At 37.5% G+C, this 22,325-nt stretch overlaps 3 protein-coding genes and 1 gene segment (V, D, J or C); 2 read left to right on the plus strand and 2 right to left on the minus strand.

The window, feature by feature from the left end:
• The window catches only part of LOC111196344 (zinc finger protein 658B-like), a 298,411-nt gene that overhangs the window by 155,683 nt on the left and 120,403 nt on the right, over positions 1-22,325 (minus strand). The gene's annotated exons all lie outside the window — the stretch shown is intronic.
• Positions 8,094-8,966, minus strand: LOC125801738 (T cell receptor alpha variable 14/delta variable 4-like). The segment is given in 2 exon segments: positions 8,094-8,440; positions 8,578-8,966. Coding segments are annotated over 2 exon segments (387 nt in total).
• Positions 12,017-15,561, plus strand: LOC125801123 (uncharacterized). The gene is made up of 8 exons (XM_049477254.1): positions 12,017-12,399; positions 12,660-12,799; positions 12,894-13,098; positions 13,216-13,320; positions 13,409-13,602; positions 13,699-13,840; positions 13,926-14,519; positions 14,697-15,561. The coding sequence occupies exons 1-8, from the start codon at positions 12,069-12,071 to the stop codon at positions 15,182-15,184; spliced, it is 2,199 nt and encodes a 732-aa protein (XP_049333211.1). The 5' UTR covers positions 12,017-12,068; the 3' UTR covers positions 15,185-15,561.
• LOC125801406 (uncharacterized) lies at positions 16,139-19,680 on the plus strand. Its single transcript, XM_049478086.1, has 12 exons — positions 16,139-16,163; positions 16,258-16,305; positions 16,415-16,483; positions 16,928-16,993; positions 17,187-17,275; positions 17,790-17,841; positions 17,926-17,976; positions 18,156-18,200; positions 18,287-18,351; positions 18,571-18,655; positions 18,771-18,821; positions 19,191-19,680. Exons 2-12 carry the CDS (start codon positions 16,279-16,281, stop codon positions 19,476-19,478), a joined length of 888 nt encoding a protein of 295 aa, XP_049334043.1. The 5' UTR covers positions 16,139-16,163; positions 16,258-16,278; the 3' UTR covers positions 19,479-19,680.

Raw genomic sequence — 22,325 nt, forward strand, 5'->3', positions numbered from 1 at the left:
CTGGTGATTTTTGTAATTACGCTGATCATTAAAACTCTTTCCACAGTCTGAACATTGATATGGTTTCTCTCCAGTGTGAGTACGCTGGTGTTTTTTTTAGAGTACTCAGTTGAGTAAATCCCTTCCCACAGTCTGAGCAGTGATACGGTTTCTCTCCCGTGTGAATACGCTGGTGTTTTTTTAGAGTACACGGTTGAGTAAAATACATCCCACAGTCTGAACAGTGAAATGGTTTCTCTCCAGTGTGAATTCGCTGGTGTGATTTGAGATAACTCCTTGTAGTAAAACTCCTTTCACAGTCTGAGCAGTGGTGAGGTTTCTCCTTGTCTGTACTTTTCTGTATTTGTGTGTGAGGTGTAGGAGAAGGTGTTTGTTGAGTATTGGAGATTTCTCTGGATGCCATGTTCTCCTCTTTGTTCAGCAGCTTAAAATCTTTTTTTTTCGGAAATCTTCTGATTGTGTTTGTGTAGCTAAACTTCCTCAAGGAAAGTTAGGAAAGTTGACACTGGGATCAGGAGAAGACTTAGAACAGGACAGCACTCAGTTCTGGAAGAAACACAGAAAAAAGAAAACCTAATCTCAATTAAAAATGTAAGACAACATTAGTTAGTGATAGAAAGAAAATAACTGAACTGGCACATTGTCCTTAACATATTTGCAAATTTGTAGGTTTTTAAGTACTAAATTCCAGACTAACAAGACAAACAAAGAGTTATTTACACACAAAACCTTCAGCTGCTACAATGTGAGTTACATCACAAACATACACACATAAACTAAATAACCCTAACAAAAGAGAAAGGGCAACCACTGAGCCTGGAAGCTCCTTTTGAGCTGTTAAGCCATGACCCAAATACAATCACAACAAATGTTAGTGAACAGAGGACCTGTAGTAATAGTACTGAAGTTAGTTAGACCTTTTTTTGCTCTTCTAGCTTTCATCTTTACTTCATGCAGACACCACACGTGTATGGACACTAGACAGAACAGTAGATCTAACTGTTTTGTGCTGACAGTTTTTTAAAAGACTTAGGCTTGGTCTTAGGCTGCTGCATTTAAATATAGCGTTCCTTTCATAAAGTATTTTATGTCTTCTTTAAAAATAATGACATGCTTCTGATTATCTCTGTCTTTGCTTGAGTTAGCTCATTTGCTGTGTATTTTACTATATGGATATTTAAAACAGGACCTGAATATACAAATTAGGACTGAAAGTTTTAGTCAGTCGGGTTCGCGTTCTGGCGCTTAACCGTGTTTAATATTATTGTAAGTCCTGAGGCTTACTTGGCTCACGCAAACAGTGACGTGAACAATGTCAACCATCAATAGGAGAGCTACGAGAAGCCACAATATTTTTATATGCTTCTTACTTTAATATGTACAGTATTTTAACACAGGTAGCATTTTAAAGTCATAATATGAAAAGTTATTTTATTTTGCACTACTTTCTCTTATTGTGCAGTGTTATTTTGGATACAAACAAGTTTAATAAATGCACATTTTTCAAGAATGATGGTCTTTATTGCAGTAATTCTGTCTAAAACAAAGGCAAATGTATAGCAGTGAAACTGTGATTCTTATACAAGGTTGCAGCAAAAAAAGCTTATAGGCCGAATTTAACACAAAATGTATTCTATTAAAAAATATCAAGAACTAACAGTGGCAGAAAAATATACCGTTGATGGGGACAAAAGTTGTGAGTCTCTGATAAATCACAGTATTGATATATAAAGTAAAAAGACTGTGACTTGTCTTTAAATGTGAGAGAGTGTCAGATTTTAGTCTGTTTAAAGCCACCCACTGTGAATTTGTGCAGCGGGTTGCAGATAACTGACACTAAAACAAATATGGATATAAGGCGATGTTTCGAAAAGAAAGAAAAACAGAGCTAACCACGTAAACTGTGATGAGATTCTGATGCAGTTTTGTAATAATAAAGTGCAGCTTGTGGCTACTCGGTTTAACTTTGGAATGAGATAGATTAGACAAGGTTTAAGAAAAAATATATATATATAATTTCTACTTGCCCTGATGTGCCTGATCAACCAATAACTATTTAATTTTTAAATTGTGTTTATTAATTTAGGACTGCAGGACTTACTGTAAGCAATAATGAACAGAACTTTTTTTACCGGACTAGTTAGCTAGAAGCTGGATGTTGTGGATATGCAGAATTTAATACAATACTTTATGTTCGTAGTTTAAAGCAGTTTCACTGCCCTAAAATTGTGTATTTTCCACCATATCCAACTGATCAGCTAATAAACAGTCCTTTACTGAGTTTACCTGTTAAAATCCCTTTGCCCCATATAGACCATAAATCAGTCATTATGTATATCCAGCAGTGTATTAAACACATTATACCTCCACTTACTTTATTACGTGTCTCTAATGCAGATAAAGACTATGCAGGACAGTGGAAATATGCAGTAGAGTATGCAGAAACAGGGTTAAGAAACACTGCTCTAACATGACTTCTGTTCATTTTTCACTGTAATTGTATTTTTTGAGCAACGCCCCTGATCAACACCAATATAAATCATCACTGTCACACAAAAACCTCACATGTTCAGCTTTACAGAAGAAAACGTATTACCTTTTAATAAAAGTTAATATACAAATATTTTGGTGTTCCTCCAGCAGAGCAGTCTGAGTACAGAGGTGTGGAGCTGCTGATCAGAGCTGGATCTTCTGCTGCTCCACTTTACTGGAGACCGGGGGAAACTCTAACCACCCTTCCATATTCACCTACAGAGAATACAGTCTTCATTTTAAACCACAGCAAACATCTGTCCAAAGCGCTGAAACTATTAGGACATCCAGCACAATCCACCTTAACCTCCAACAATCTGCTGCTGTGTTTCTAAACTAAAGTATCTAGTACTGCTCTGGAGCCCATGGCGTTACATCCGGCAACAAGCTGTCAAAATAAAAGTCCTGCAAAAGTTTGCCTCGTTTCACTGGTACCTTAAAGTTAAAGGCTTTAACTGTTCTAAAAAACATATTACACTTCGTGTTCATCAAATACCCAGAAATGACCCAGAAAACAAAATGACACTGAATCAATATTTATTTTTCCTTCATTTAATGCATCAAATCAGTGTTCATCTCAGATATCAAAATGTATTTATTTGTACCAAAGGTGTAGGAGCAGGTTTGACATTGTGGGGGGGTTGGGGGTGACAAATTTGCTAATATAAATCAAAGCCCACCCTATAGTGACTTAGAACAACATTTGTAGAATTATTTTTAATCACAAATATATGACAGATTTTTTCTGTACATCTGTTTATAATTAGTTAAATCCAACCAAAGGTGGCTTTACAACCTAAACATGTAATTTTACATTATATTTACTGTTATTAAAAAAATGTGTGTGCAATGTCTGAATTATTACATATGTAACAAAACCAATTAATTATCATCTAATATAAAAAAAAAACAGATTTGAGTATTATTTTGTTATTATGTCAGTTCTGTTGTGTACTTATATTGACTCCACTCTTAAAAAAAAAAAACTCTGTAGCATTGGGTCCTGTGTTCTGATTTTTTTTCTACTGATAGCACTTCTAACAATGATGTCTTTTATGAAAAAGAATATAACTTTACATTTCATAGAGATTTTTGGCAGCAGTTCATATAAAAGTTAGATAACCCAAACCCCCCAGTCTGTTAGCAGAACCAGATTATTCATAATTTATATACATTTTTATTGCATTATATTGTCAATGTATTTCTGATATTTTTTTGATATTACGTCTATTTTATTGATTAAATATTAAAATTTCTATGAAAATAAGATACCCTGCTAACGGAATAACATCAAACTTCATTAGGACAAAGTTAAAGAGTGAAAGCTAAAAAAAGGATGTAACGTGTAGCTTTTCAGCTAAATTTACAGCTGTTTTTATAATATTAACTTAATGTAATATTTATGATAAATTGCATATTCATGAATGGCATATTAAACTCAAACTTGTTAAAATTATACTGAAGAATGTCCTGTAATAGTGGTATAGTAAATGAATGTTTTGGTAAAGATGAAAAACGAAGTATTTAAACCTGCATTTTATATATTTGAATTTAATTTACCCAGTAAATACATTTAAAACATTTATTTCATGTAGCAGATTTTGCGTCGTCATTTGTTCATTTGACACATCAACAGGAATGGCTTCATGAACAGGAACACAGAAGCTACAAGAAGTTGCAAGAAGCACAACCCATAATTCAATGCATACATCTGTGGAACATGGTGGAGGAGTGTCATTGCAGGGGCATGAAAGGATGAGACAGGTACTGGTACACTGATCTCAATCCCATCCACCCCCTGGACCCCACTATCAGCCCTTACTCAAATGCGGTAATTCACACTACCTTGCGGTAATTCACTTACCTTCTTTTTTTTATTGAACTATACTTAAGCATGAGTAGACTGATAAATCACTGTCCTGAAACGTTATTTATCTTAGTCTTACTGAGCATAAAATGACCACACCTCTCTGCATCCTATACTAGCTACATTTATCTTCATTTTACGTTTCTTTTAGGCTGTTTTATTATTGGCACCTGCATAACCACATCCAGTCATTTCTGAGAGAGTGTAATAAGAGATAAGCAGTGTGGTTTTATATTACTTTGATCTGCTTGTGTTCAAAGTAAACAGAAGGTGTGTGAGTTTTTGTAAAGCTTCTCAGAGACTTTGTATCACTGTGCAACTTGAAGAGCACAGTAGTAGAGAGCTGTATCTGCCAGTCCTACTGTAACAGTGAGATCAGTGGATGATTCGAATTCAGGCGACTCAAATCTACTATCTGCAGTGTCTTCTTCACCACTTCGAGATCGAGCTCCTCTCCACAGTAAATACTGTAGAGCTCTGTTAGGATACTGTCTGTACCAGTAGAGATACACATGTTGACTACTTGAGTCATAAGTGCATGTCAGTGTAAGAGATTCTCCTTCTGTTTTAGAAACAGAGAGATCAACTGGTTTAATCCAATCAGCAGCAAAAACACCTGAAAGAAAAAAATACATTTGATTTTGATGACAAAATAAGGAAAATTAAATGCTCCAAATATTATTATTCATATCTTGACAGTGAATACCTGATATGGTAATGAGGATGATGAGGAGGATGGTCTTCATTGTGAATATGATCAGATGGAATCAGTAGTGTGTTTAAGCTCTCAGTGCTCTAATGCTGATCTGTGTGTTAGTGTGAATCTCTCTGAAGTGAGAGCAGTTATGAGAAACTACAACAGGAAACTAGAGGTGGGCGGATCGATCCAAATATCGATAATATCGATACCAACGCTGGTATTGGTATTGAGCAATACTCGTGTAAAAATATCGATATTCAAGCTTTTTTCTCTGCCGCACGCACTGACTGCTGCGCACGAGGATTCACCACAGTCTACTCTCTGGTCTCTTGTTGTTGCACATGCGTCACATGGCTCAGCAAAGCCAGCCAAACCGCCACGCAGGTAGGCTCAGCCTGGCCCCGCCCACTCAGCGCTCTCCTCGAGTCGACACGCCTCTACCTCAGGAGATTTGTGTTGAGTGATATTTTTTTACACTCTGTTTATTTAAGAAAAACTTGCAATTGAATTGCACTGAAAGGAAGACAATTCCTTATTTTTTATTGTTTTTCCAAATGACAATTCTATTAAAAAAAGAAACAAAGAACTAGAAAAGATGTCTAGTGAGGGGAGAATTTTTATTTTATTTTTTTATATTTTTTTATTTTATATTTAAACTTTGTTTTGTTACTGTTCCATTGTTTCTAAAAAAAATGTTGATTGTGATACTAAAGTATTTTGTTATCACTTACAATGTTTGGTGAAATTATATCCTAGGTTTTTGGATCATTTGGATCTATAAAGCTTAAATATTAAAAAGTATCGGTATCAGTATCGATATCGGCAATACTGGCCCTGCGTTTACTTGGTATCGGATCGATACCAAAATTCCCGGTATCGCACACCTCTACAGGAAACTCCTGCTCTGAGGAGCTGCTCCACTCTGCTCTCTGTCTTTGTAGAAGATCAGAGTGTTAATAAATCAACCACAAACACAGTCAGCGGTTAAACTGTACAATATTATTACTAAGTAGTAAAAACGAGAGCATTCATAAACAATAAAATCATTTAACATAAAAGCAAAAAATATAACATTGCATAAACCTGATATTGCTTAAAAAACTGTAAATTCAGTATCTCCAGTGTTAAGTTGTGTTCAAGTGTTTAGTCTGTCTGTCTGTCTGTCAGCAGTAAATATTTTTCTGTGCATACAGTAATTAAACAGATTCATGTAAAAAATTAGGACATTCTGTTTTAGTGACTTACATCTTGCAGTGCAGCTTCTGTATTTCTGTTCAATAAATATTTTATATACACACCCACCTCCTGAAGTTTCCGAGTTCAGTTCACTTCTAGAATTTAAATAGAATACTGATTGTAAGAAATAGGAACTGTCCCAATAAGTATAATCACAAATATAACATTGTAGGAAATAAAACGGCAGGAACTCTACTGAAGTCTGATATTCAGAGTTTTAGTACAGTGTTTGGTGGGTTTCCTGTCACTGTGGGCCTGTGTGAGCACAGTAGTGGAGAGCAGAGTCTGATACTGCAGTAGAGGAGATCTCCAGATTCACACTGTTTTTCTCTTTATTTACTTTTGCAGAAACTCCATCAACTGGAGGATCAGCTTTAATCTCAGAGTTAGCTTCATCCACCAAGATCAGGAACTCAGGTCTGGATCTGGAATACTGACGGAACCACAGCAGATAATCACTTGAAAGGGATCCATTGTATTTGCAGGACAGGGTAACAGAACCTCCCTGTAGGACATTAACAGTGGAAGAACTTGGTTCTATTCCCTCACCAGAAGTGGAACCTGCTGGAGAGATAGAGACGTACTAAAATATGTCCTACATTAACTTACTGTTCTCCACACTGAGATCATGAGAAATACATGTTCTGTTTCAGCTGTAACTGAATCTTACCTAAAATCAGAAAAGGAAGCCACCAGTGATGAAGACGAGTCATAACTGAACAGTGGTGCTGCAGCTCAGTGTTGCTCTAGTGTTTAAATGTTCATAATTCACTTCAGCTTCCCTCACTTCCCTTCTTACAGCAGCTCAGTGACACAAACCACCCCATCTGTTACAGTTCTTCTACAGTTTTAGAGGAAATCTGCCCTCTACTGGACCATTACTGTAATTATGTCTCTGTATATGAAGATTGAATTCTACTATATCATCATCCTGATTATTATTATCACCACCAATCCACTCCACACCAACCCCATTAAAGCTCACTCTGGATCCTGCATTTTACTGGTAACTGTAACTAAACAGTTTAATGACACTGATCACTCCAAACACTCTTCTTCACACAGCTCACCTCCAACAGTTATTATCCTGTAGTATATTTACATCTGCAGATTTATTCAGTAATAACAATTTTAAGATATAACAAATAAGTTTTACACATACAGACTTTTAATTTTATCAATTATTCTACATGTTTCTTGTGTATTTGCTTTGAGTAACCATGAAATAAAGTGTCTATACTTGAAACATATAAAAGTTATAACTGAAATTATTATTAGAATCAGATTATGAAATTACTGTGTTTGGGACTGTTGATGACATGACTCTTCAAACCATCACTGATTGTGGAAACTTCACACTAGACCTCAAGCAGGTTGGACTGTGTGTCTCTTCACTCTTCCCCCAGACTCTGATCCCTTGATTTACAAATGAAATGTGAAATTTACTGATGATCAGTGATGGTTTGGAGAGACATGTTATCTGCTGGTGTTGATCCACTGTGTTTTATTATCAAGTCTAAAGTCAGTGCAGTTTTGTTTTCCCACAAAATCTTACAGCACTTTATGCTTCCCTCTGCTACTGACAACTTTTATGGAGATGCATATTTCATTTCCCAGCAGGACTTGGCACACTGCCCACACCGCAGAAGGTGTTTTAAGTGTTTTTTGGCGCTTCATCTCATTACAGAATATTACCTCTAGAATTTCAGCTGTAGAATTACAGCGCCCCCTTCTGAAATATCAGTGTTTCTACATATTTCACAAGAAAGGTTTTAGTACAGTGTTTGGTGGGTTTCCTGCCACTGTGGGCCTCAGAGCACAGTAGTAGAGAGCAGAGTCTGATACTGCAGTAGAGGAGATGATCAGATTCACTTTTTTTATTCCTTTTTGATGGTTGATGAATATTCCAGGAACTGGAGGTTGAGCTTCAGTAATGCTCCCTGCATAGTCCAGTATGAGGAACTGGGGAGGAGAGCCTGAATACTGTTGATACCAGTGAAGACTGTCAGCACTTACAGTGTAGTTACAGGAGAGGGTAACATTCTGACCTTCAACAGCAAAAACAGCATCTCTGCTAGGAGTGATGACGTCTTCAGCTCTGTTACCTACAAATAAAATCATAGAATTAATGATTAACCCACCATTCATAGATCTGTTAGCATGTAGCTAATGAACAGCATTAGGAAACTGTGTGTTAGTAGATGTTAGATCTTCAAAGGTTTATAATCTCTGAACTGTTTACCTGTAAGAGCAGAGAGCAGCAGTACAGTGAAAATGATCATGGTGGTGTAGCACACACTGGGAGAAGAACACACTGAGTTTCAGCTCTCCTCTCTACTATCCTCTCTACTACACACTCAGCTCCACCCACTCACTCAACACCTCGTCTTACAGGCTTAATTTGCCATCCAGCAGCATCATGTGATCCTGCCCTTTAGTGAGGTGGAACAATGCTTCATGTAAAATTATCTTTTAGAATTGAATAAAATTGTATTTAATAGAAGTCAATTAAGCATTAATACATGAGAGGGAGTGCTATAATGTAATATTGTCAGCACATACCACAGTTCCATTATCACTGTTTATTGACATTTTTACTTTGACACTTTGGACATTTTAGGGTGTAGTCTTTTAGGGGCGTACTCATACTCATTTTTTTGCCAGTGGTTTAGACATTATTGGCTGTATATTGAGTTATTTTGAGGGAAGAATAAATTAACACTGTTATATAAGCTGCACACAGGCTACTTTTAATTTCAGTAGTGGCTCCCTGATGCCCGCAAGTCACATATAATCTCCCGGAATTCAGAACGAGTGCCCAAGAGTGCACTGCACACAAACGCGCACACAGGCGACAGACTTTTTTTTATCTAATCGCGTGTGGGAAGGAGAGAGAGAAAACAGAGAGGGTTCTGATTGGCCTGTTCTCTGCAAAGAGTCTGTGAGACAGCCAATCAGTTTTTGTGTGGGCGGGCAGTGTTTTTCCCCCCTCCCGGACGGGATTTGTTCAGTGAGTGAGAGAGAGCAGATCATGGCGAAGGCAATATTAATAATTATTGTAATATGATATGAAATGTTTTTGATATTGCGCCATTTTTTGTGATATTGTAACTGTCAATTTTTGTCAAATAAAAGCTTTCTTTCCAAAAAAAAAAAAAAAAAAAGGAAAGCAGAGGCAGGGACTTCCAAAAAGAAAAAAGATAAAACTAATTTCACCTCTGAATACTCTAAATTTAATTTAAACAAAAAAGTTAAATTAATTAATATAAAAGTAAGGTTTCTTTATCCTTTGGTGTGTGTGCAAGTTTTTTTTGTTTTGTTTTTTTTGAGGGGGGTGGGGGTGGGGGGGTGATAACCTCCCTGAAATCAACTTTTGCAACTTGGGATGTCTGTTGTAACTGTTCTTTAATTAGACTGTTAGTCTACACATATGAAAATAAGCATGAAATACACACAGTATGTAGTAATGGATTATGATATAAATAAAGCCTGTTACAAAACTATCACACCTCGAAAGAATAGGTTTAATAAAATCTGCCAAAAGTGTTGCCAAAATCTGTTCTGTGTTGGTTAATTACACTTTAAATGATCAGGTTCAGAGCCACTTGTGTACTATTTACTCTATTTACTCAAAGGTATTCCACCTCAAACTGAAAGTCAAGCATAGTTTACATATAAGGTAAGAAAATTTAATTGTACTTTTGTTAAGTATATCTAGATCAAAAGATTAAGTACAAGTATATGCCAAATATGCCTAGACTTTTCTGTATACTTGTCAGTATAATTCAAGTATACTTAAGTATAATTATATTTAGTATGTCACTATTATACTAATAGTACTCTTGAATAATCTTCTTTTTTGTAAGGGATGATATGCATGTGTGTAAGTCTGTAAGTGTATGTATATACTTGTATGTGTGTGTAACCGATTATATAAGTGTGTATTTGTATGGGTTGTTTTGGGTGTGTTTAGGGTTGGGGTTCATTTGGTGTGTTAAGTGGTGTTTAGGGATGGTTTTGGGGTCCAGTGTTTTTAAATAGAGGACGGTGGTTGGAGGGGTCGCTGTCGACCCTCAGCTGCACCAGCTGTGTTGGTTCTCTGAGATGTAGAAGATGGGAATCCTGAACAGGCTGAGGACAGTAAAGTGCTGCAGGAATGCATCCAAACAGCAAGAATGAGTTCTAGAGGAACCTTTGGACTCCAGAGCACGTTTACCTATTCCATCACCATCAGCCCTGAAACATGCTGTGCTCTGTGAACAGTCATATAAAGATCCTGCATAGTTACTGTACAGTCACTAGGTGATTCATCTTTAAATGCAGGCTGACATGAAGACAGGAAAGCTTGATGTAGTATTAGGTTAATTGCATAGGCAGGAACCATTGTTCAGTCAAGGGTTGAACTGGGGGGACCTAATAAAGAGGAGTTCTAAAGTGAAGCTGGTGGGTGGTGTCGTCTGTTGTTGTCTCTCGCTCTTCAGAAGGTTTATACTGAACGGTAAAACTGAACATGGTGTCAGAAGTGGGATAGGAGTAAGTTCTCCAACGTTTTGTGTTTCAATACCACTGGCGAAGTAAATAAAACAAAACGGACAAAAACTGGGTTACCGCACGGTGGGTGCTTGGACCCCTATAATCGCCATTTGATACCCGCGAGTTTGGGGGGGCATATCCAAGCGGTTCAGCATTACAGCGCGGCAGCATGAGCCTGTTCCAAGTCCCACCACCGGATACATTGGAGGGTGCACTGACTGCAGCCTGCGGGAAGGCGGAGTTGGACGTCCAGCGCGTCCAGTCCCGCCCACTTTGTCCACGTCACGCCTCGTCAGTCTCGCGAGCTTGACGGTCACGCCTCATCAGTCTCGCGAGCTTGTCCTGTTGATGACACCACAAGAGGACCTTCTTCCGCTCCCACTGCTTGTACTTGCACAGAATCTACTGCTCCTACATCTTCTTCTCCAACTCCTCCTCCACCTGTTATTCCTCTACCACTGGTTCCTGATTCTCTTCCTCCAACTTCTCCTCAGCCTACTGATGCTTTACCACCACAGAAACCACCCAGACTCTGTGGACAGAGGCAGCACACTGTCATGTGTATTCATTGTGGAATAGAGATAAACAAACGTAACTTAAGGGTACATCTACTGAGGAAACATACTGACAATAAGAAGGATATAACCGCACAGCATCATCTTAGTTGTGAGTGTGTTGATGCTACGAATGGCATTTTTGCCGTAGCAAAGTCATTTACAGGCCCCAATACACCTATTCACGTCATTAAAAAGAATTGGGGTATGAATCAGCAAACAAGATGTGAAATGGATCTGTGTAGGATCAACTCAGAATTTGCACAAAGAAGTAACTTACATCCATTTGAGTGTCAGCATGTTAAGTCCCTCACCTATTGCCCACCTGCTAAAATTTATTCTCCTACTCTTGAAGAGGATACTTTGACGGAAATGGTTCATGATAAGTGGTTTGGGAATGATAAAAAGAATCTATGTCTGCAACGGCAAAGAGAGGCAAATAATGGACGAGCCCCTCTGTCATGCCAGGTTACAGTAGGTGGGCCTCCATCAAAAAGATTTATTTCTGTGTTTGAGCCGAACATTTCTTATTATAGCAGGTTAGGTAGAGGGCTTTTTTCCTTTGACACAAAGAGGATTGAATGGCACTGCCCATGTGCAAAGTCACAAATGCATTGCAAAGTGGCATCTGTTTCAGACGGAACAGATGCTTTTCAGACGTGTTCGGATAGTGGAAGATGATATCCAGGAAGTATTTACAGAAGGTACAGAGGATGTGGAAGAACAGCAACTGGATGAAGGGCCACGGTATCCACCGGAAGATGCACAACTCTCACGAATGGTGCACTATATCTTCAAAAACAAGAAGCTTCCTGCAGTTCTCCCTGCTGATGTAGCCAATGCAAGAAATGTTTTCCCAAAGCACTTGGTTCCATTGGAGACCATTTGCACAGAATGCACAGAAAACACTCTACTTAGTGAACCTCAGCTTATCACTTCAAAAGCAACAATCTTGACTATGACAGATGTCATTGAAGGTATGTTCATGTGTTTGTATGTATTTATTTATTTAAATATTTATGTAATCTAAAGTTATCCTATTATGAATTATCATGATTTACTACTGCTTCTACTATTGCTCACAATGTCTATTCTGACAATAATTTTATAATTTAAATAACTAATATCTAATCAACATAAAATATTGTATCCAACAATATTGGACAACAAAATGTGTACCAAACAATACTTCTTTGAATGCTGTTGACAACTGTACATTAAAAATTGTTTTCATTAGGGATTTCAACATACTGCAAGTGCTGCTACAGGTGTGGTATGATCTATCGCTACCAGGAATGGTCTGATGGAGTTCACAACTATGATGACCACATACTTCTGTCCTTGCATCTCTGTATCTTCCTTCGCAACAGTCTCCAAGTATGAAGTGTTTTCAGTCAGTTTTGCTATGTGTACTGTTTTGTTTTGAAATGTTACACAAATGTTACAAAATCTTATCCATCAAATTTTTCAGACTCACCAGGCTATTGGAAGTGCTGTAGAAGCATTAGAGAAGACGTGTGGTAAAAGATTTCCATCACATCAAAGAGTGTTGTATGCGTATCTCCATTTTGAGGCCCTGACAGATCACTCGTACACTTTTGCATGTGTAACGTGTGGTTACCATCCTGTAACAGTTGTCATGGACCTTCATAAAAAGGGAGTCTTTAGTATGCCTGGTAAACACACACTCTTCTCACAAATATTAGGTTTGCATTATTTATTATAAATATTTATAATTTTCTTAAATAATCCATTGTCCGGTGTTTTGTGTGGTTGTTTTGTTTCTTTCATAGTGAGCAACATTGAGGTACCACCTCAGGATTTTGATGGGAAAGTCAATGCTGAAGAGTTTTGGGAAGGGGTATCATTGGAAATGATCAGTCGTGGCTTGGTGCCAAGTAAGTATAATCAACAAGTTGTGCAACCTGTTTGCCATCACACATCATAAACCACTTCAGTTATTATGTTCATTTTTATCATTTTAAGGCAATAGACAAAACCCATTTGTGGTTTGTCCAAGCTACCATTACTGGGCCCCATGGATTGGTTGCCACACAAGAAGCACCAGTATGGTCTTAAACACAGAGTACAGTAAAGTCCATACAGCCCGCACTCCAGATGAAGCATCTGACTTCAACATCACAGAGGACCGTCTCACAGACGAGATTCTTAAACTTAAGGTATTTACAGTTGTGACGTCATTTCCATTGTGTGTGAATATTGTCATGGTTGGAAAAAATATTCTACATAGCTAATCTTGCTGCTGTATACTACAGATGGAAGCTGTGCGTAGTTTATGCAAGCAGTGTGGCATAGACTCCAAGGGCTCCAGAATGGACTTAGTTATGAGGTTGCGCCAAGAAATGCAAACCCGAGGAACATATGACAAAATCTTTTCTAAGGTCTGGGGAGCATCTGGTAAGATAATTGATCATTTGTATGCTTGATGCAGTACTGTATTACTTTAGCATATACTGATTTTATTTCTTGTTGCCTTCACCAGGTGGATGGGCTGTGGTTACCTGTCCCTGTGCTATTGTGTACGCCGTAAAATTTAACCTAAGGGCAGAGAGCCCAAGAGATTTTGCAGACATTCTATTATCAATGACTCATTTCCCCAATCTGACATTGTATGATTTTGCCAGAGGGCTGGCAACCCATACAAATCTGAGGGAGCCAGAGTCTATGCTGGCTTCAGCAGGGCAGATTAAAGTGAGTTTGCCTTGGCTGACAAGTAAAAAGGTTGTACCTGATGAAAATGGTCACCCCCTGACAGGGTCATCAGAGCATTATGCTCTATATGACCGCTTCCATGAGGCAAACACAAAAGACAAAAAGGATGCTTTGCGCAAAATAGAACTTATTCCAGAGGTATGTGGCTGGGTCAATAGCCAGTGTGCTGAGCAGCTTTTTGCTGGCATGAGGAAGAACAATCACTTCCTTAACATGATGACTCCCACATCACATATATTTTTAGTGCGAAATATTTTGCACCACTACAACAATGCACGCAACACAAAGACTCTTGAAGAGATGAAGAAAGCATTACATGTTGGAATGGAAATAGAGTTCAATTCAAGGGGACAGACAGTAATGGGTATGTACTTTTTTAATACATCATATGAAAAAACTATACAATAAATAAACTATAAAAATTTGTTCTGATTTATTCTGATATTATATGCACTCGTTGCCCTAGTACATGTTTTAAAAATTTCTAAGGTGCCTAAAATCATGTGGAAGCATCCTCAGTAGATTCCTCTGGTGTGTCCAGAGCAGCAGCAGCGGCCCCTGGAGTGTCCACAGCAGCAGCAGCAGCAGCAGCGGCCCCTGGTGTGTCCAGAGCATCAGCCACCCCTGGAGTGTCCAGAGCAGCAGCAGCGGCCCCTGGTGTGTCCAGAGCATCAGCCACCCCTGGAGTGTCCAGAGCAGCAGCAGCGGCCCCTGGTGTGTCCAGAGCATCAGCGGCCCCTGGAGTGTCCAGAGCAGCAGCAGCGGCCCCTGGTGTGTCCAGAGCATCAGCGGCCCCTGGAGTGTCCAGAGCATCAGCAGCGGCCCCTGGAATGTCCACAGCAGCAGCAGCGGCGGCGGACCCTGGTGTGTCCGCAGCAGCAGCAGCAGCGGCGGCCCCTGGAGTGTCCAGAGCAGCAGCAGCGGCCCCTGGTGTGTCCAGAGCATCAGCGAACCCTGGAGTGTCCACAACATCAGCAGGGGCCCCTGGTGTGTCCGCAGAAGCAATATCGGCCCCTGGTTTGTCCGTAGCAGAAGCAGCACCTGTTGTATCCATAGTACCTCAAATAGCACCAAAATCTGGTAAGTAATGTGATATGCATGTTTTATAAGGGTGTGATGAGTCAATAATAAAGCTGTTGCATGGTACAGTGAATTAATCTGTGACTACCGACACCTTTTCAGATCTTTTGTCAGAAGTTTGTTTAACTTTTAGGAACCCTTCTGTTTGATGCACAAACATTTGTGCATGGCAGACATATTTCTACCAATATGCCAAATTGTTTTAATTTCTGCATGTGTACTTCTCAACTCACAGATACTTAATATTTCACAGTTGTTTGAGATTGCAGCTGTTGAAGGCAACTGAATCCTTGTACTTCATATATCTTATACTTACTATGTTACACCTAGTACATTTTATACTTGCTGAACTTTAATAATATACTGCACATGTCTGAAAGAAAGATCCATGAACATGACCATCTAAATTTGTTAATGATAAATTGCTAGTTCTTTTTGTTTTTTCAGTGGCAAACTGTTGGAGACTGACACACCATATGACAGACCATATATGTGCCAGCAGGAATATCTGGGACTTCAAACTTCACAAAGGACTGGAGACACTGGTATGATTCAAAATACAAAGTGGTAACCATAATAAAGAAAGACTGGTAGCTCTAAGACATACACACTCCATCACAGCTGAGATCTACTTTATAAGACAGTTGTCAATTCAGTGAGCCACAGAGATATGAAACTGGCCTTGGAAGTTGGTCACATATTGCGAAATTAAGAATAAGTACTTCTTTGTCCATTAATATATAGAGGGAACTATATGTTCTTCTAACTCACTAGATCACATTTTCAATTTTAATATCCAAAAATTGTTTTTTTTTAGGTTAATTCTGCATTGGATTCCACACAGTCCCCCCATGAAGCCATAGGTTCTGTGGGCGGGACTGTATTGAAAAGGTCGGACTTAGGATTGGACCAAGAAGTCGAGGCAACAGTCAGTACAATTTTAATTTTACATTTAGCATTTTAAATTGTTCTGCAATTTTTAGTCACATTTTAATGCTTACAATCTTCTGTCCCTCATGTAGATAGCCAACTGTTGCTTTTCAATGATATGTAAAATTGCGGCACAGCAGGTACGTCTGAATATTGATAGTAGCTATAATGCAGTTGGCAAGGTACTTATAGTACTTGCTTAGAAATTGGTGTTTGGTTTTCATGTTTGAAAGTGTTATTTTTTACCAGGGAAAGGATGTCCATGCTGTTGATGCTTATGTGGTGGCTCTCAATGCGGACCCATTGTTGTCTCTACCTGTAAGTGATTTTTATTTATTGATTCATTTATTTTGCTTTGATGAATTATGGTATAGAAAAGTATCACTTGTTCTTGCTGCATTTTTAAAAGTTCACATTTACAGTATGGCAGTGTGGCAGTCACTATGGAAGATTTTGCCCAAAAGTTTGGTTTCAGTATTTATTTATTTTTTTAGTTATTTTTGGATCATAGGCTGGGTAAACATAGGCTCTTACCTTTGTAGCTTGGATATTACCCATGTCGCTATTGCTTTTCATACACTTTTGCTTGAATAAAGATTTTAAAAATTGCCATGCAGGTTTCTTAAGCACTTATTTCTTGATAAAAACAATAAAATCCAGTGAATTTTGCAATGCAGTTGCTCAAAAACCTCATTTTTGAGAGCAAATCTTCCAGGCAACCACACATATACAATAGTAATTTTGACCTCTTATCACCAATAGTCAGATGCAGCATCAAAAGATTGTATCCTTTTCCCCGTATGGAAACCAGGACACTGGCTCCTATGTGTAAGTTTTTTTTTGTCAGTATCATGTTTCAGGTTTCTCTTTTGTGATTTGTAAATCCTTTTCATCTTTTCTCACTTTTTTATATTCAGCTAATACTTAACTAGATCCCAAGCAGAGAAAGTAGTCCAATGCAGAAAAATGCACATGCTGGTAATAAACATGGTGTAGGAGGTTCACCATATGTATTTTACAGGTTCTCAAGCCAAAAGTTAAGAGGATTCACATTCTCGACTCCTCTGACCCTAGTGCTCGTGGAGATATTGAGTGTTTATCCATTATCAGGTTCAAATCTAATATTTAGGAACTGTTCCATGTTCCTTTCCTTACAGTTCAAAGTTCAAGGTTCATTCAGTGTTTGCTTTCTTGCTTTGTTGTTTCCATTCGGTTGTTCAGGGACTGTTCAGTGTTCCCTATAAAGTTAATTAATTGTGTGTTCTCTGAATGTTATTTTTTTCTGAATGTGCTGTTTTCTATGCCTGTGACATGTTCAGTGTTCACACTGTACGTCTAGGTACTAAAATCTGATTTTTTGCATTGAATAATACATGAAAATGATCACAATGATATATATATATTGGTTCATAGACAGGTCAAATCCACTGATAAAATTAATGTGGGTTATTTTTAAATGCAGTGTGAACATAGCCTAAGTGAACCTTAAAGGGTATGACAACACCTTTTGTAGCTTGGGTAGTGAGGTAGAGCAGGTTTAAAAAACACTCCCATGGTTTGTGGATGTTATGTCACATTGTGTATGGTCTTTTTTCATCATGTATTTTCCTTTTGTCATTTGAAGCATGCTTGCTACAAGGCTTGTTCCAGGATCCTGGATAATTGCTAGAAATGAGGTACAGAAAACTTAACTTTAGGGCAACTTAAGTGTGTATACATTATGTATTACTAAACTGTTATTAATATGTGGTATTTGACAGGATGTTCCAGTACAGTTTGGGAGTTCTGACTGTGGAGTATTCATGCTTATGGTGAGGTATAAACTAACCAATGATTGTTAATTAGTTTGCTCACTACCTTCATACACAAAAATCAATTGTTTGATAGTACCAGGTAAAATGGCCAATACTCATAGTGAAATTAAATTACTGATTGTTTGCAAATACAATGAAAGGAGATTGTGCTGATTTTCTTGTATTGTATATGACAGTATGCACTATATGTTGCCCATGAATGGACCTTCGACTTCACTCAGGTCAGCACTAGATTTCTCGTCTTACTAAGGATATGTGCTTGGTGAGGATATAAATTGTATTTAGAAGTTTGTCTTCTCTCTCTTAGCATGATATGCCTAGCATAAGGAGATGGTGGGTGAACCTCCTGATCAACAACATGACACATGGAAGGTATGTACAAAATATTAATGAAAGAAACTATTTCAGGTGTTTTTACTGCTATGACTTTTTTTTTTGTTTTTTGTGTTTAGGAATATATGATATGATGATATCCCTGGACAGTGCATGGAGCAGGAATAACAGCGATATCATCTCTTGTGTTCCTAAAAACAAAATGTATCAGATCAGTAAAAAACAACTGAAACAGTAACTGGTTCTGTTCATTTTTAGGAAGAGGAGATATGATGATATCACTGGTCAGTGCATGGAGCAGGAGTACCAGGGCCCTGAACAGGAGAACTCTGAATATTTGATGGTATAAGCATTTATACAGTCAAAATCTAGACAAATGTAATCTCCTGAATGTTAAACTTAGAAATGTTCACCATAATGTTATTTAAGATAATAGTGTTGTATTTCTTTACCATTAGTCAAAAGATGAGGAGACTGTAGCTGCCAGGACAACTGGGCACCACTACAGGGTAAGTCTTTTGATGCTGTTGTACCTTTGTGAGTTAAGTAAATTTGATACCAAACCTTTTTTTATATTGGGCAGTGTGGTGTAAAAAACTTCTATCTTTATTTAGAATCTAACTACCCATTGGAACATTAGCATAACTTTTGGTGCTATATAAGTTTCTATATAGAAGCATACAACATATATACAGCACATTTTCCATCAATCTGAAGAATCTTTTCAGCATGAAAGGGTTATTTGAGTTTCATGGTTCTAAATAGACTCACTAATGTCTTTACTAAATAACTCCTGAAGTAGTTCTGTATTCCTGAAGAAGCTAGTACTGCATTACAGATTTTTAGAATTTGTGTTTTGCTTTTTATATTCATTCTAGGACAGCAGATTATACCGTGACAGCTTGGAAGCGCAGAGATGGTGCAATGAACACAGGAACAAGTTTTGCGGAGATGTTGCACCACCTCCGATTCTAAACATGTCTGAAGAGGAGATGGAAGAGGCATTTCAGAAACTGGACACCCTCAGTATACACACTGATGAGGACGAAAGATCTGATGTGCTTAGAAACTTTGGCTTTTCGTTTACTGATCTGAAAGACATGGCTTTTTTTTTAGATAATGTCAGAGAAAAAATGGGCAAAAGAGTCTCCTGCGAGTTAATTTAAGTTTTTATTTTAATTCATTATTTTCTTTCAAATTATTTTCTTTCAAAGCTTACCAGATGCCTGTGCTGGTTGATATCACATTAGGAGTGTTTTTTTTTTTCAGCATCTTTTTATTTCATTTATTTATACTTTTGCAAAATACTGTTTGTTTTATTCTGATTCATTTATTCTGTGTTCAAATAAAATCCATTTGTAGAAAGGGCACCTGTGTAAGTGTGATTCTACTTTTAAATACCATTACAGTCAGGGAAATGGTCATTTATGCTGCTCAGTTCCACAATATCAGTCGTCTACTGTTTTCAACAGTTCTTAGCTACAGAAATAAGAGTAAATGATTAACTGTTGGTAGATATATTGACAAATATAGTGATTATAGTTGATTTGAGAAAATCTAGGAAATGTGATTGGTTTTGACATTGTTATTTTTACCTTGTTTTATTTTTTAAATGTTTTGTTTAACCCTTTCAAACCTGAATTATCTCCAGTGGTGGGGGAAAAAATCTATGAATGCTGTTTGCTGTCTGTAATTCACAGAAAAGAAGACTCTAGTATTCTACCATAAAATCTATATAGCAAATAAATCCAATTAACTAAAATGTTTAATAATCCCTAAACAGTAAAAAATATATATTAAAAAGTGTTCTTAGTCACATTAAATTAGTAAAACAGTAAAAAATATATATTAAAAAGTGTTCTTAGTCACATTAAATTAGTAAAACATTAACTGTTGCTTTGCCTCAATGGTTTTAGTACTAACGCTACAGTTTCATTGGTTAATAAACTTCATTGGCTGATTCATCATCTATTCTGATGACAACAGCTCTCAAATAGTATTATATGCAAAATAAAATGGTTAAAATAAACAAAATACATGATGTCCATTGTAATGGATGCAGGATCTGAAAGGGTTAAAACAATGAACCTCTAATTTTAAGGGTTCAGATATAACTTTACTCCTTAAGTGTTTATTTTTAATAAAGTCTGACTGGGTCAAATGTATGGCCAATGATTTCATAACTAAGATTAATTTACAGGTGGAATATCTTCTCTTTAGTAGATAGCTTGTAGAGGCAGAGAGTAAAAATCATACACTTCAAATATGCTTGCACAACGATTTTTATCTTACCCTAGAGTCTGTAGAAAATGCCAGACTAATGTATTATTAATCGATGGAAAAATGCAACGTTTGTATATTGGTTAAACATTATATTTAAGGTCCGAATAAAAACGACCGCTGTGAGAACTGCCTTGTTCTTTGTTTACTTCCGTTCAGAGGGGGAGCCAAGACATGACGTGGACAAAGTGGGCGGGACTGGACGCGCTGGACGTCCAACTCCGCCTTCCCGCAGGCTGCAGTCAGTAGTACTTGAAACTCGAGCGCAAAAAACTCAGTCGAGCAGAAATTGCTGCTGCAGGTAATTCACACAGCGCGCGAGGAAAAAAAGCCCCCGAGAGGAGAAAAATTAAGCTCGAGAGCAACTTTTTCTTCAGCGCGCACACCATTCCCTTTTTTTTGCTCATGAGTTTCCCATTTGCGCTTGCGAGAAGGAAATTTATACACGCTAAACGTTAAAACAAGCAGGTTATTTTTTTTCACCTGGTATTTTTGCGCCCTCGACTTTTGACATTAATGTGACGCCATAGATTTCCCTCTTCTGGTTCGAGCAGTAGTCATTTTCGTTCGAAATAAGTGAGCTTTAGACAAAGTAGTAGCTGCTTAGAAGTTGCAAAAGTTTACCATACAGTCCGTTTTGGAAAAAGTACAGTTAGGTATGCCATTTTAAAGAAATAATGTCACCACCACCTGGAGCTATGCGCAAACGCAGCCAACGCGCTCCATGTCCAACCGGAAGTCTGAGTATTTTATATTCTTAAACATTGTTAATTATATAAAAGTAGTGGACAATCATTGTAAATTACGTTACTGTCCTTGGTCTATTTTGGTTAAATGATTGTGCATTGCATAGGCGTATTACTGATTTTTGTGTTTTTGCAAATCCTCTTTGTGGGTAATATCAGGAGGGTGTGTGTAGGGGGCTGTTTCCAATAATCCTTAAATACCCTAAAGTTGTATGAATGGATTCCAGTTAGGCATCATACTTGACCTGTTCATATGTTTTTTTTTTCTTTATTTTGTCTCCACCTGACTGTGATTTTGGCAGTATGTTTTTGGAACCTTACTTAAGCTGAAATATAGTATCCCTTTCCTGCCAAAACACCCAGAGAGAGCGAGACCAGGGCCCTAGATTGTTGAACGGGGACTTGGGTCTTTTTCACCAATATTTCTGGTTATAAAGCAGTCAAGGAAATGGTCATGTGATAATCCTGGCAAAAAAATCCACCTGCAGAAAGTGGCAAACCTGCAAATAGATAGCTTTCAGTTGTTGTTACATTTGTTTTTTAATGTTTTATAATGGTTTTATGATCAATTTATAGAAGTGTTTCATAAAATTGTTTGATGAAATGGTTTCATAAGTATTTTTAGAGAGTGATTGAAAAGGCTGTTTTATTTGTTTATCTATTTGTTAACTGGAAAGAAAAATAAAACAATAATATGCAATATGTGGTTGCTACATTCATTCAGGTTTAAAAAAAAACGACAATATTGTAAGTAATCCAAAGTAATCAGATTACGTTACTCACTTGAAGTAATGTAACTGATTATGTTACAAATTACATTTTGAGTGATGTAATCAGTAATCTGTAAGGGATTACATTTTAAAAGTAACCTTCCCAACATTGGGTGTATGAAACACTGTTCTGTGAGGTGTACTGGTGTATAAACCACTGTTCTGTAGGGTGTACTGGTTTCTGATTTCTTTCTTTTTTTATTATTATGGACAATAT

Source organism: Astyanax mexicanus, chromosome 4 (assembly GCF_023375975.1).
Source record: "Astyanax mexicanus isolate ESR-SI-001 chromosome 4, AstMex3_surface, whole genome shotgun sequence".
Lineage (NCBI taxonomy): Eukaryota > Metazoa > Chordata > Actinopteri > Characiformes > Acestrorhamphidae > Astyanax > Astyanax mexicanus.

Coding starts and splice junctions, on each gene's coding strand:
- LOC125801406 (XM_049478086.1), top strand. CDS start 16,279: ATGATATGTAAAATTGCGGCACAGCAG. Junction 16,306..16,414: donor GTAAAATTGCGGCACAGCAG/GTACGTCTGAAT, acceptor ATTTTTTACCAG/GGAAAGGATGTCCATGCTGT. Junction 17,977..18,155: donor GTGGAGTATTCATGCTTATG/GTGAGGTATAAA, acceptor TGTATATGACAG/TATGCACTATATGTTGCCCA.
- LOC125801123 (XM_049477254.1), top strand. CDS start 12,069: ATGCTTTTCAGACGTGTTCGGATAGTGGAAGATGATATCCAGGAAGTA. Junction 12,800..12,893: donor TCCTTCGCAACAGTCTCCAA/GTATGAAGTGTT, acceptor CAAATTTTTCAG/ACTCACCAGGCTATTGGAAG. Junction 14,520..14,696: donor AAGGGGACAGACAGTAATGG/GTATGTACTTTT, acceptor TGGTGTGTCCAG/AGCAGCAGCAGCGGCCCCTG.